General features: G+C 34.1%; 1 protein-coding gene across 4 annotated transcripts in view; it reads left to right on the top strand.

Annotated features, from left to right (window-relative positions):
• The window catches only part of IPO11 (importin 11), a 112555-nt gene that overhangs the window by 37907 nt on the left and 59420 nt on the right, over positions 1–15228 (top strand). For all 4 annotated transcript variants that reach the window (XM_030004185.2, XM_030004187.2, XM_030004184.2 and 1 more), the window contains 11 exons: positions 267–459; positions 1909–2061; positions 2326–2369; positions 3253–3343; positions 4797–4844; positions 5483–5588; positions 9305–9431; positions 10568–10601; positions 10782–10822; positions 11936–12052; positions 13414–13527. In XM_030004185.2, the coding sequence (XP_029860045.1) occupies positions 267–459; positions 1909–2061; positions 2326–2369; positions 3253–3343; positions 4797–4844; positions 5483–5588; positions 9305–9431; positions 10568–10601; positions 10782–10822; positions 11936–12052; positions 13414–13527 (1068 nt within the window). The remainder of the gene's footprint in view (positions 1–266; positions 460–1908; positions 2062–2325; positions 2370–3252; positions 3344–4796; positions 4845–5482; positions 5589–9304; positions 9432–10567; positions 10602–10781; positions 10823–11935; positions 12053–13413; positions 13528–15228) is intronic.

The raw sequence follows: 15228 nt of genomic DNA, 5'->3' as shown, positions 1-15228 counted from the left end.
GGTCTAGTTTAAAATGGGTGTTGTTCCTTAAATGTGAAAAAAGGTAATTTTGAACATGAATCAAGAATTTCAGGGCAAAATAATGCTTCATTAACCATCGATACTGATCCCTTCCTAATTTCCTGTCTGTGTTCAGTTTTCTTTTCTACAATTTTATATAAATTGGCACTTGTTTTTGATAACTAGTTTATGAAAGCATTTAATAAGACTTGCACAAAAAGTGATTTTATTTCTCTTTCTTGCTCTTCTACTTCTTTAATTTTTAGCTTTTGGACTTCCTGGATCAACATCCTTTTTCATTCACCCCTTTGATTCAGAGGTCATTGGAGTTTGCTGTAAGCTATGTTTTCACTGAGGCTGGTGAAGGAATTGTATTTGAGCGGTTTATTGTACAGTGCATGAATCTCATTAAGATGATTGTAAAAAATTATGCATACAAGCCATCCAAAAATATTGAAGGTACTGCTTGCTATTTACTAAAACCATTTTTATATCTTGAGAAACATTTTGCTAGTTGTTCCAAACAGTAAAACTCCTTTAAGACATTCTTTTGAAGCACTTAATATTTTAATAGTTAGTAATGTATGCTTCTGTCTCTATAATGATAATTCTTATTTTGGTGGTTAAAGCATTAATATATATAGACATTGGCTTGCTAAAGTAATTTTAAATACACAAGGAACATGAATATCTCTTTGTTGATTGTTTCAGTTTTCATTGAACCAATTTTAAAAAATATTGAGGTATGGAATTTGGTTTATTTTCATCAAATGGTTTGATGCATCTTTCCCTTAAGAAATATTTGGTAAAATGGTTTGTTTTTTTTTTTTTTTTGCTGTAATTAACTAATACCAGTACTCTGAAATACAGAAGCACAGTGAATTTGACATGCAGTTGAATATAAAGCAGTTTATATGTTCTGCTTTGTCGTACTTTTTCATTCTGATTCTTCATACACTGCTTTGTGTATGGATAATGAAAAATAGAATTGAACTGTATTAAAAAAACTAACCTTCTACTTTAGTTTGGCATTTGGCAATGAACTAGATAACAATAAGCATTGGAAAAAAAAAGTTTCATGAGCATACTGGTATGTGTCAGGAAGATTACACAAACCCAGCATTTAAAATTCTTCAAAATATTGTTATATTTCAATGTTACTCTATTATTTTATAATACATTAGAATGTCCTAAATCCACTGATTGTTAACAGCAATTTCTACTTGCAAAAGTCCATAGTTGTGTTTGAATTTTTGAAATAGAAATGTGGTTACTTGAGACAAGAAGAATATAGCACATTCTGATAAAAGCTATAGCACTTGACTTTTCGAGAACTGAGTGATTAAAGAAAAATTAAAATAAAAAATTTATTTTTCTTAATTTCTGATATACAGCATTTGTGTTGGTTGTATAGCATACAGTACTTGGTTTTATTGCTGCTTTTCTTAACCAATATTAACTCCTAAAAAATCCATGTTATTTTTAAGATTGTATTTGGATAAACATTCTGAATAGGTATAAATGAAACTTTCTTTGAGTTCTGTGTGTTTTTGAGTTCAGTAATGCTAAATAAAAAAACCCAGTCAACAAAACCAGCAGGTAAACAGTTTTTCTTTTAATCTACCTAGTAGCTGAAAAGCATTATAAATACTTTGTGAAGCCCTAATGACCCTTCAGTCTAATTGTGCTGTTAGAGAACTCTCTTAAAAGTAAATTAATTTGGGAATTTACCTTGCTTAAAAAAAGTATACTACCTGAAAGTCTGTTATGAAAATCTGCCACGAAAATGTATTTGTTTTTCTCTGAGAAGAATTTCTTATCTATTGATTTCTTTCTAATTTTACTAGATTACTGTTTGATCATTAAGCCACTTAATTGTAATTTGGAATTTTCTGTGTTTTATTTCAGATAGCAGTCCTGAAACTCTTGAAGCACATAAGATAAAGACAGCGTTTTTCACATATCCAACACTAATGGAAATATGTAGGAGATTAGTCACCCACTATTTCCTGCTGACAAAGGAAGAATTAACCATGTGGGAAGAGGACCCAGAAGGCTTCAGTAAGAAACATGTTGTATAGTTGATTGCACTTTATTTAGATATTGATAGTAGAGGTTCATATCTGCATTGCCTCTACAAATTGCTTACTGCAATATTGGCTGTTTTATTTTCTGCAGTCTTGTTACATGGACAAATATTCCCTCTAGAGATTGTTTTCGTAACAAGAGATTTCTCAGTACTCTGATACCCACATATCTAAATACTAAACTTTATTCAAACCATAGTTGAAATAATACTTTTTCCTTTTCTTTGTGAAATAATAGCTGTAGAAGAGTCAGGAGGAGATTCTTGGAAGTACAGTCTCAGAGTAAGTCTTTCAATTTGAAACAAAACCATTCAACATTTCTGGATGCATTTCTGGATAGTCTTGTAACCAAGAGATGATATTTTGTAGAAAGATAGGCTTGTGCTTTTCAAAAAAATCTTTAAAGAAATTTAATTAGAATTAGTATAAATTAACTTTGTTCCTTTATCAATGTTCAAACATGCTGAAATACGCTGGAAACTATACAATTCATATTTTAGGAGGGAGGGAAAAGGAGTTTGCTTCAGCATTTGTGTTGTGTAGTATCTGATGGTGATTAAACCCAGTAGAAGTTGTCTCTTCTTTAAACTGATAACTGGTATTATCACTTATGATTTTGTTAGTAGACATGATGAATGAAGAAAGTTTCAGGTGCATCTGTATTAGCATTTTAGTTCAGATCAAAAGTATGCTGTTGTAATGAATCTCCCAGTTATCACTGCGGTGGTTTGCTTTGCAGGGAGATCTCAAAATTTATTTGCTGGATTACTTTCATTCTAAAACTAAAAAACCGAATCCCGTGCATCTAGTGTGTTCCAAGTGCAAATGGGTATTCAAAATCTAATCAAATCCAAGAGCTAATCCAAAAAGAAACCATGACATGCCTACAGTGTGGTCACTGGCTCCTCAACAACAGCTATTTCGCGCCACAAATCCATTGTCCTACTGCAGAACTGGCTGATACAGATACAGCCATCAAACTCTAGCAAGAGTTAAGCATACTGTATAGTAGTAAGAGTGGTATAATAGTAATTTTGCTACAGTATATTGCATTTTAAATTATGAACTTTGGTGCGAGGTGTTCAGCACTTAAAATCTTAGCGTAAAATGTGTTTTAATTGCCTTCATTTTGATAGGTTCTAAACCAGATGTTTTAATTTTTCAGCCGTGCACAGAAGTTCTTTTTATTGATATTTTCCATGAATATAATCAGACTCTTATCCCTGTGCTTTTAGAAATGGTTCACAGTCTACAAGGTAAGTTCTTTAAAAAATGAAGGAACTGTAAAATGTAGAATTCTTTATGTTTGCTTTTGTCAACCGTTAGAACAATTTTACCTTGTTTCGTATAGTGCATTCACTCTGTGTTTTTGAAAGGACATGTTAATATTTTAAAATTATTTCTAAGCCTACCATAAGGAAAATGCAATGTTTACCTAGGAAGAGGAATTCCTAAGGATTCTTTACTTTTTGTCATAACTATTTTAGATGACTGACAAAGATGGGGGCATTTTTACTTTCATGAGGTTTCAGGCTTTCTTGAGAATGGTCGACAAGCTTTATAAATTCTGTAGGTTGTGTTTCACTGGGAACTTCCTGTTCAAATGTTGCAAGGCAGTTTATGGTAATTCTGCTGTTTCTCTGCAAAAATCCTGGGGAAAGAAAAAATGTTAGAAGAAAAAGTTCAAGTTATACTGTCACTTTGGAGAGTCTAGAGGACTTTCCAAATCTGAAGAATCTGCTTTAAAAATTTAGTGGTTTTCTGTATGAAGACTGCAGTCTTCATAGACTGAGGAATGATTCAAGTTTTCATTATATTCTATGATTCTCTGCCCCCAAACTAAGTTTTATAGTGGCCTTGAAAGACAATGAGTGGTAGCTGCTGCTTTGTTTTCCCTGTCATTTCAGCTTAGGTTGTTTCCCCAGGTTGTATCTTACCTGACTCACAATATTTTATATTTGAACTTACCAGAACAGATCAGTACATCCTATTAAATAGAAATAAATACTCATTTTCTGAGAGTGGCTTCTGACTTCACAGAATTTCTTCATAAAATACTTTGTGTACGTAAGTTTCAGGATGGCTTGCTGTGCTGTGATATTGGGAATGGTAAAAGGTTCCTTACAACAGGGTTGACAGTTATTTTGTTTTCCAAGAATTATGGAAGTTAGTACCTCCGTGCTAAAAGGTACATGTACACTTTTCTTTTCTCCTGAAGCCCCTAGTAGCCATTTCTGGATGTTTTCAACCTGAGAGTTACTGTTGGAAGTACTAGATGATATTAAGAATTCATTAATTCTTAAGATTTTAGAAAATCTTTACTTAACGCATTGTAAGTACACATGCACGCATGTAAGGTATGTAGGAACTAGGTCTAGGACTCTTGGAAATAGTATCATGTGGTTGACATTTATCAGCAATTTGCAGGTTTTGAGTCTGTTCATTTAAAATACATGCTTCTGACTTGCATGTTGCTGTTAAAAATGTTCAGCTCTGAAGTCGTCAGTAAAAAATGGGATGTGAAAGCAGAGATTTGATTTTAGTATATTCAGCTGAAGAAGGTATCAGAACTGAAATAACTGAACTTGTGAATAAAACTAAAATAGCAAAGCGGTCTTAATTCATAGCATACTATTTAAAGTGTGTAGGTGCAAAGTTGCTTGTATTCTTTGTTTTAGTTATACTTTTTTCTTTAACTTTGTCTTGTAGGATCTACCAGCATGGAAGATACCAGTGCCATACTGATTAAAGATGCTGGTAAATTAAATTTTACTTTACCTTTGAAGTAACAGAGCTGCTTTTGTGTATGTGCTTGATTTCTTAAAAATTATATGAAGAATTTGCAAGATTTTTTTAAGACATTTGGGAATTCGGATCTGAACCCTGTTTCTTCTTTCACTTGATGTCAGTCTTCACTTTTTGAAATGCTTCTGTAAAAATATGGCACTTTTTCCAAATTTTTTATGAAACAAACCCTTAGACAATCTCCCATATTGTCCTGTACTTTCCTGTCTGCAAATAAATGAGCTGCAGTGCTTCTATGGAGATACTGTCCATTTTACAAGTGAGGAGATTTTATGGCAAAAGAAAAGGATTGTCTAAGACCTCCGATGGAACCATTCTTGATGTTAGAATAAAATCTTCATTGTTCTTACGGCTTTTAACTATTTTCAAGAGTTTGAATTTTCTTCTGCAATACCTTTTTACTAAAATTTCTTCCAGAGTTCCCTTCACCATGGTCTGATAATATCTTTCTTCAGAAAGATGTGCTTTAGTTTTGTTTTGTTTATTATGTTCAGGTTATCAAAAATGTTTTTTGAAACTTAGTCTGATTATTTAGTATTAAAAATTGAACATTTAAGCAAACAATAAGCATAACTATTGTTTTTCCCCAGTGTATAATGCGGTTGGACTGGCTGCTTATGAACTATTTGATAGTGTGGATTTTGATCAGTGGTTTAAAAATCAACTATTAGCAGAACTACAGGTTTCTCATAACAGGTAAACATCTTGGTTTGTTATGCCTTTATCCTTTAAATATAAACTGTTGATACAAATCTGATGATATACAATGTCTAATAATTGCAGACTTGAAAAATACTCAATATAATAAACATATCCACTAAACGAGCAGAGGTATGAAATACATATAGATAACTGATACAGTCGCAGAAGTGACAGTGTTCATGACAGTTTCTGTTTATGTTTAAATTACGGTGTGGTGGATACTTCCAGGGTTCTGTAAAAATACTATAAGTCTGTCCTCCTGCATATATTTGAGTTGACTAAACTTTCTCAGGACATTCACCTTTGCTCATTTAAAGAAAGATGTTTAGGCCTCCTGAGACCCCAGAGCCCTTTAGGCAGCAAAGTTCAACTGAAATCTGTGGGAATAATCTCTGTAAAACTATAGCTTAGCCAAAATGGTGCTTTCTTCTTCTTTACTAGTTTAAATACAAGCCCTCTAGCACTCTTCAGTTAATTTTGCCAGCAATAAAGTGGGGAAGTAAGGATTTGGGTTGTGTTGTAAAATGTGAATGATTGGAGGCTGCTTCTACATAAAGAGCCCATCTGCTGTGGGTTTTCCTTCTCACCAAGGTCCCTGTCACTTGGATGGCCTTCACATGAGTACCTTTTTTGTTTAGCAGCTATCAGAGTATTTTGAAAGATCAGTTTTGGCATCTTGCCACAGACTGTCCATCTCTACAACTGACTAGAAGACAGTGTTCCTCCCAGTTCCTCAAACTGTCCCACTTTCCTCAGGGGAAGTAGTGACTGCTATTGTACATGCTAATCCTCATCAGATGAGTTCCAAATCACCCTTTGACTCTGAATAAGTATGTCTTATTTTTCTCATCAGAGTCATTAGCAGTGACCCTAATGTCCTTTGAAGAATTTTACTACTTTTTCTTTCACATTTGCCATTCATCTTACCAGACATAATGGTTGTTTGAAATACAAACTAATTTGTTTGCTAATACCCTTCAGAGCTACTATAAGTTGTAGTTGATTTTCCATAATGAGTTGCTAGCCAATTTCTTTAATTCCCAATGCCAGTTATGAACAATTTTTTTACAAATACAGTTCAATTTCATGTAGATTAAAAGATCCTGCTAAACTTAAAAATACTAGAATGCTTCTTTTATTACAATATACTTTTTAAAAAATTAATTATTTACTTTTGGTTGTATAACCTTTCTTCAGAGTCACAGAATAATTGCCACAGTTGTTTACCTGGTGTTTCCTAATGTTTTTATTCTTTCTCGTTAGTCTTTTTTTTTTTTTTCCCCATAAGATCTCAACTTCATCTTGCTACTTATCAGTGGCCAAGTATTCTAATGGTTAGGCTAAATGTCAGAAGAGCAGGAAAAAATGAAAGATCTTGTATATATTATTGATCCTTTGTTGTGCTGTACCAGCACCAATCTCTGAATAAAGCTGCCATGGTATTCGTAGCACATGCTGGCTTTGGCATTTTTATGCTATTCATCCATATAGCATAAGTAAAACTGACAAAAGTCTTCTACGGTGAAATAGTTGTATTTACAGTTGGTAAGACAGCTACCTGATCATTTGGTTGGCATTTGTGATGTCCCAGGATGAAATTCTTGTGGGGACAGAAGCTTGCAGTAGAAGTTGTCCAGAAGTTTGAAGCCTTTTTTGCTTGAACTGCTTCTACTGCCAGCACCATTGGAGACCACCACTGCAATAAGGGAGAAGGTGTTAGTAGTTTGAATGGAGTGCTGCTTTAATGATGCTTCAGGAATACATATGCAGTTGAGATAAAGCAGATTGGAGGGTATGATCTGCTGTCCCGCAGAATGTCCCATGGTGATTAGCATGCTTATTCACAAACTGGTTCGTGTTTGGGAACACAAACCTTTGTGTTGTCAACATTGACATAGTTTGGTGTGTTTTGTTTTCTTTGAATGTTTCATTGTCTGTTGATAGTGAGTCTGTCAACCACAACCATACTAGTAGGAGAAATATGGAATTAATGAAAAATATTCTTAAAGACTTTTAGAAACATTGCATTGCCAAATTTATCACTTGCCATAATATTTAGTTTTGTACTGATTAAGGAGAAACTTTTCCGTAATATGAAAATAGTTTACTGAGTACAATTTTTTTGCATTAATTCAATCTTAAAGCAGTTTTTCCTGCTGAGAGAGAAAGTATCGATGTGACACTTAGTACTTTGGTATCAAGTAAGATACTTTTGACTTGAATGTCTGAATGCTGTCCAGACTACTTAAAGCTACTGTCCCATGACTATTGCAATAGAAGCTACCTCATTCTGGAACATGGTCACTTTTCCCGTGTGAGCTTTAGGTCCAGGAGGCTCAATCTGCTTGTATTGAGTCAGTGTGTGCTCTTAGTGTAAAAGCTAATGATGTTCTAAGAGGTGAGCTTTTCCCACAAGTAGTGTCAGTAGATGGATATGTACTTATGTCATGTCATTTAAAACTTTTCTTTATGTGATAGTGGTTTGAAAACTATCCAGTGCCAACCTCAAGAAAAGCCTCTTAGTTTTGTAGTATTCTGATTTTTCCAAGGTTATCTATCAGACACGAGCATTCAAAGAATAGAAAAAGTTGTATCATCACAGCTTCTGAAATAGAAGGATGTGTTAGTAAGGCAAGGTCTTGTGCAAGTCATGCTTCAGCATGGATTGTTCATGCTTCACTGCCAGTCAATAAATCTCAAGCAATACTGGAATGTTACTCCTCATTAGCTTTGTGTTCCATTTTAATGAACTGCTGTATACATGCTACTTCCACAACTTTCATGTTCTCTGAAGGTGTGCTTTGTTAATTATCTCATGGTTATGGAAATGTTTAATAAATCACATTTATTAAATGTAAAGAAACCTCAGTAACTTCAGTTTAAATTGCTGTCTTGATGGCTTGCACGGCAGAAGTTCATCAAATGAAAAATACATTTAGGATAAGGCAAAATAATTCGTTAGTTAAAATTCTGTGAATAGGGTTCCTCTTCCCTAACATTATATGTCTTCAAGTTAAACATTTAAATCTGAGCTACTCTTCCTGATCAGCTTTTATAATCAACGGAGAAGAATAGCAGCTCTATGGAATTCTTTTCTCAATCATTATGCTAGGCAGTTCAGCTCGTTGTTCTGGTTCTTAGTTCTTCCCATTGATGCTAAAGCTGTTTAATTTGTGCTCTTGTTGCTGCAGTGGTGCAAGATTAGGCGGTATCAGTTCTTCCTAAGAATAGTTTTAGACTGGTGACATGAAATAATCTGGCAGTTGCTGTAATGCAGTACTTAAGTTTGCATTTTTAAATTGTATCTGACCTAAAATTTTGAGCATAAAAGGAATGTCAAGAAAATTGCTGGAAACAATGGTGAAAGCAGTAGACACCATGATGGCAGTAATAAATGTGAGATTTATTTTTAGATTCTTTTATTGGTGTGGTATATGCAGAATAAACTGTATCTCTAGTGAGACCTTCAAGATACAGTCATTTAGGATGAAAGTAATCTTTTTCAGACTGAGTTGGTGTTCAGAATTTTGATGAAAAAGCTTTCTGTACCAAAGTTCTAAAGTTGGTCTTAACAAACTACATCTTTTAATAATTGTTTTGGGGAATAATGTTTTCCTAGTGATTCTTTGATTTCTTTTTCATCAAAGTATTCTAGAACAGCAAGTATAATGAGTTAATGAGTACAATTTTTTTTTCCCCTACTTTTAAAGATACAAACCAATACGCAGACGAGTAATTTGGCTGATTGGACAGTGGATTTCTGTAAAATTCAAATCAGACTTGAGACCTGTGTTGTATGAGGCAATTTGTAACTTGCTTCAAGACCAGGACTTAGTGGTAAGTATAAATAAGTAATGTTTTGGATTACATATTTGTTCTGTAAACACAGGTGAAACATAAATACCATACCTTGTGTGAACTTGATTGAGAATTTCATAACATCACACCTTAAAGTCTGTTGTGTCTTGCAAAAGATAACCTGTTGGGAATTGGGGGGGTGTTTAATTGTGGAGATGTTGAACAATAAGGTCAAAGACATGAAACAAGCTCTTAAGATGTTCACTAGTGATGACTTTGGTGGGAAAATGAATGGCAATAGCAATAGTCTGTTTTTTGTAAGAAAGTTGTGAAGTGTCTTAAGATAAATAGTTTATAAACAAATGAACACTTTGTATAGATAAAACAGGGTTATTCTGTGACTAGTCCCTGCAGTATACAGTATTACTTAAGTATCAACATAGTTATCTGCTAGCAGAATATGATAAATGGCATTGTTTGCCAAGCTGATTGAGTACAATTCTGTGGTTTTAAGCTACAATTTCAGTTTACCAGCAGGTGAGGTTGAGTTGAGAAGCTGGTTTTGCAATTGCTTCTTTTGTTTTTATTTTTAAACAGACCTAGCAGCCAAAAATAAAACAAACCTAGCTAGTTTGTTAGTTAAATATTAGTAATTGGCAGTCATCAGTTATTTCTGTGATTCCAGACAGCTTTAGCAGAGCAGGATGTGTTCCTGTGTCAATGTTGTGACTGTTTTCACTTAATGCTTTCTGAGCATTTGAATACCTACAAGGGAAGAACATGCTAACTTGTTGAGTTTATTTGATTCTGTGCTTTTTGGGTGACAGCAAGCCGTGAGATAATCCCAAGTTAAACTCCTTCTCTATTGCAAGAGTTTTTATCACAGGCTAGATATCTTCCTGTTTAATTCTTCCTTGACCTTCATGAAGGTTTTGCTGGAGTAGTTTCTCCAGATGGTACCACTTCAGCAAAGCCAAATAAAATGTAAAGGATACTAAAATGAAAGCAATTGAAAATGTTTGAGTTGAACTAACTGCATTTCTTAGAGGATGACAGAACTCACAGAACGATGCAGTTGCAAAAACAGCAACTGATTTGATACTGTCAGAAATTATGTTGATAATCAAAATATTTAATGGACATATGCATGATGCTTCTTGACTTTTGTCTTTCAGGTCCGTATTGAGACAGCTACAACACTGAAGTTAAATATCCTTTTATTGGCAAAGCTGTTTGATTAGTTCTTAATTCAGAGTTACTGGAAAATAAACAATTTTAAACTTACTACCGAATTCTTCATTATAATTTTTGTGTATCCATGGTATATTTGCTCATTTGAGTCTCGTATCCATCTGCAATCTGTATTATTTTTCCTTAATGGTTGTCTACCTGTTGATGACTTCGAGTTCAGAACTGACCAGTTCCTACCGGTAAGAGCATCTTATCTGATGAGGAGATAGAGGAAAGCAGGAAAAAAATATTTTCCACTTTAATTTTAAACCAGGAAAAAATAATTTCCAGTTTCATTTTAAGTCACACTATTTAGTAATCAGTGTGTGTATGTTTGGGGGGTTTTTTTGTCTTCGTAGGCCAAGATATGTAAAAACTCATACAGCTGCTGTTAAGGTTACTAAAGTGCAATATACAGGCAGACAATTCAAAAAGTATTATGACTATTACAACTTTCTAGCATTGTGTTTAGTACTATATATACTATGTATTACCAGATGCTAAGTTTCTTCATGCTAAGACAACATGAATGATGTCTTTAACAAATATGTCTCTACATCAATGTGACTTTCCAGTATGCCTGTTTCACACAGTACTTTCCAACCTGCTGTTTCACACACATATTAAATATAAGTGTGTGGTTAAAATAGTGCCTTAAAAACATAGCCTTTCTTGGTCTCCTATATTTGTGTTCTTTACAGTGGTCACTACTGTTGTCATTAGGTAAACAATGAAATATTAGGTATAAATGCAGCAAAGATTTATTTTGATCACTCAAATGTAGCAGGTGCTTTTTCTTCTCATTTCATTATGACTTCCGTGTTAACTGCAACTTTCTTGAGAACAAACAAAACAAAAATGTAGAGTGCATCTACACTGTAAATATTGGAATTGTTTAAGATGTCTTTTTCAGTTCAATATATAAATTTTATCTACTGAACCAAAAGCTGGAAGACGGTACCTTTGCTTTGACCCTAACAAAGTGCTCCTTCTGGAGAGATGGCTTTCAGCTTTATAGTATTTTATCTGTGAAGCCATGTTTAACACTTACCAAAACATGAAAATTATTTATGTTCAAACTGATCACGTTTGAACTGTTACATAAAAGCATATCTGAATTTTTTTATCTTGTTTAGGCAGTGATTGGCTGGTGCGTGTTTTTCCAAATGAAAGTGTAACATTTTGCACACTTCATAAGTGTCTTTCAAAGTTCATAGATATCTTAGAGTTGTAAGCATACAGGAGAATCACCAATTCATGTCACCAGTTGTCTTTTGGATGGTCTAATCTGTAGTTGTTTATTTTTCTTTTAGTATCTGGAATCCATGTTTACACTGCTCTTTCAGCTGCTGCAGGAAGTAACACAATGTGACACCAAAATGCATGTTCTTCACGTTCTGTCTTGTGTGATTGAAAGAGTCAATATGCAGGTATTTCTTTACAGATTTCAGTGTTGGCTTTGTACGAAGAACACAGACGAGGACTTGATGTTTTTGGCTTATATAAAAATAGTAGAAAAATGTCATCGATTAATAGACTGGTTATTGTTGTGGTAGGTGCCTGCATTGTTTGTAGTACTTGGTTCTCTAACTTTTCAGGTCTCATCTTTTGTGTAAAATGTTCTTGCTCAGTTACTATTCTTTATTTACTGTGTATTTTTTGTATTGGCTCATCTTTTAGAGTACAGAGATTTTCACTGCTTATCTTACTACATTTCTTGTAATTGTCTTTTTTGATTGTAATTTATTCTACTTATCTTATATCTGAACTAGTATTTTATTAAATCTTAATATTAAAAGAGATGTTTTTGGGGACAAAATGCTTCACACTCCTACAGACTGTGCAGTTAAACTTGTAATCTCTCATTGTCACTGATACGGATCACAATTGCCTATACAGCACTCTGCTAACTGCATGAAAAGTTTCAAGTTCCCATTATGAATTTTCACTACTTCCTTCTTAGTGTTAAAGTATATTCTTCAGCTTATACATAAAGAAATTGAAGATGTTTTTGCAGAATTAAAAAAAGAATTGTTGACTGCTTTTGTCTCAGGTTTTTTTTGCAGTATTACTGTATTAAGGACAGAGATAATGCATGGTTTTGAGTTTATCTCCTCTTTCTACAAGTAATCCTGTCTGAGAGCCAAATTAAGCTTTCCTAATTGGCCCTTGTAGGAAAAGTCAACATGGCAGCAGATTTCCCTGCATTTTAGATCAGCTAGAGAAGCAGCAGAAAAAACAAATTAACAAAGAACCTTTGAGTCTGTTTAGGTTAATTCCTAATTAAATACTATAGAAGACAGATTAACCTTTTAGTATTGTAGAGTATCATAGAAAAAATTTAGGTTGGGACAAACCTCTGGAGGTTATGTAGTCCAACCCCTGCTCAAAGGGTGGGTAACTTCAGAGGTTATTCAGCATTAATTTTTTTTATGGGAACTGTTTTTGGTTGTCTTGATGCCATTATTTAGGAATCCTGTTTAAGTGAAGAATATGAAAGTATCTCCAGTTATCAAAATAAGTATTTTTTCTATTTACTACTTAAGCCTGATTGCCATGCACAAACATTACCATAAGTAATGTATTCTTTTCAATGTGCAGTCAGAAGTTACTTTAGCCACAGAGTATGGAATATGGTGTTTTAGGAAGAGGGAAAGAGGAGTAAATTAAAGCAAACCCTATTTTTACTGTGACAAAAGCAGCTCTTAAATATTTCAGAAATTATGCTTGGGATAAATTAATGGCCTTGTTTTTCACACATTAAGAAACAAATTTGTGTCCTGAACTTCAGATACGACCATATGTAGGATGTTTGGTTCAGTATTTACCACTCCTTTGGAAACAGAGTGAGGAGCACAATATGCTACGATGTGCCATTCTAACCACCCTAATCCATCTTGTCCAGGTAAGGGGTCAGAATCATAAGTGTTGCCAGTATCTCCTACAGTTCTTTCTCGGACATGCCTACATGTTCTCTGTGTGTGTGTGTTTATATACATATGTATATAGATATAAGTAAAATTACGGTATGTTTTGGTTTTATAGGCTATTTCTAAATGTTTTTCAGTCTTACAGTAGAGACGTGGTTTTCTGATAGTGGAGGTAAACATGGCTGATGTTAAGCACTTAGCTGTTTTGTTTCCAGGGGCTTGTTCAGTAAAAGCAGTTCTTTAGGCAGATTTGCTTGTGTTCTGGAGGGTTTTGGTTTTGTAATCTTGGAATTGAGCCTGCTTTAGTGACTTTATAGTCTACGTGAAAGAGCTTGTTCTGGCTTCCTATATTTCCCAGCTGACATTAGGAGTGTTGGTCTCTTCTTGCAATCATTGTGTATGGTTCAGACTTGATTCTGCAGTGTAGCACATCTGTTTCCCCGTTGCTTGCCATTCAGCTCCCAGGGATGTGGAATTTCTTTTGGTTGCAAACTTTCTGTGAAGACGAGTCATTTTTAAATCATAGCCCAAGATATGGGCCACCACAACAAGTTTCACTTTGCCTGTTCTTTAAATTTGCATTTTAATTCAGATTAGTGTCAAATGTTCCTTGTTTAAATCATAATTTAAGGTTAATGTCTCCAGGGTGTTGTTGGCATTGACTAATTGTGATGAGTCATCTATTTTATTTAGAATTCCAACCCTTTTATTGTTACCATTTTCACCATTACCTTTCTACTGCATAACCTCTGGTACCTATTATGTCCTCTTGCAATGATTTCTGCAACCTTTTTATATAACATAACGGAAAAAATAGCTTATTTCATCCCTTCTTAAATTTCCTAGCTTTTCTGATAATTTGCTTCTGCTTTGTTCATATGTTACATGAAACAGATAATAGCAGCTCTGAGCTGCCTGCTTTGTTATGTAACTGATTTGCATCACATGCTGTTATTTGTATGTCAGTCTCCTTCATTTTTTTCTTCTTTTGCGAATTTACTGTGCTCATGATTTTCTTTTTAGCTATACTTGAATATCTCTGCTTTTTAATGTCTGTTTTAAAATGGAATGGTCAGAACTATTAAAATATCTGTGAGCCAGGGACTACTATCACCTTACCTTTGTTCATGACTGTGGCTTCTAAGTGCCATAAGTGATAGTAATACCAAGAATAGATGTGAACATAGTGATTCTCAGACTTGTTTTTGTGTAGATTTTGTAGGGGTTTTTTTATATCTGTGTGTTGTAGGGAACTTTTCCTTTCCAGAATATACTGCTTGCTTTTATCAACATTAGGTTTCATTTGCCTATAGTTGTTTATTTAGCCAAGTTTGGTTAGTTCACTTAGTATCTTGCACTTCTCAAAACTGAAGAAATCTGGATAACTTCTGATCTCAAATTTTGCCATATGACATTAATAGCTATGTTGACCAACTTCATATCTAAAAAGAAGTGGCAGGTAGTCTGTAGTCAGATAAATGAGTTTTGATCTTTTAGAATCATAGAATCGTAGAATCATTTAGGTTGGAAAAGACTCTTAAGATCGAGTTCAGCCATTAACACTGCCAAGTCCACCACTAAACCGTGTCCCGAAATGCCACATCTGCGTGTCTTTTAAATACCTCCAGGGATGGTGACTCCACCACTTCCCTGGGCACCCTGTTCCAATGCTTGAT

Source organism: Aquila chrysaetos, chromosome Z (genome assembly GCF_900496995.4).
Source record: "Aquila chrysaetos chrysaetos chromosome Z, bAquChr1.4, whole genome shotgun sequence".
Lineage (NCBI taxonomy): Eukaryota > Metazoa > Chordata > Aves > Accipitriformes > Accipitridae > Aquila > Aquila chrysaetos.
This window is presented reverse-complemented; position numbering and strand designations above follow the sequence as displayed.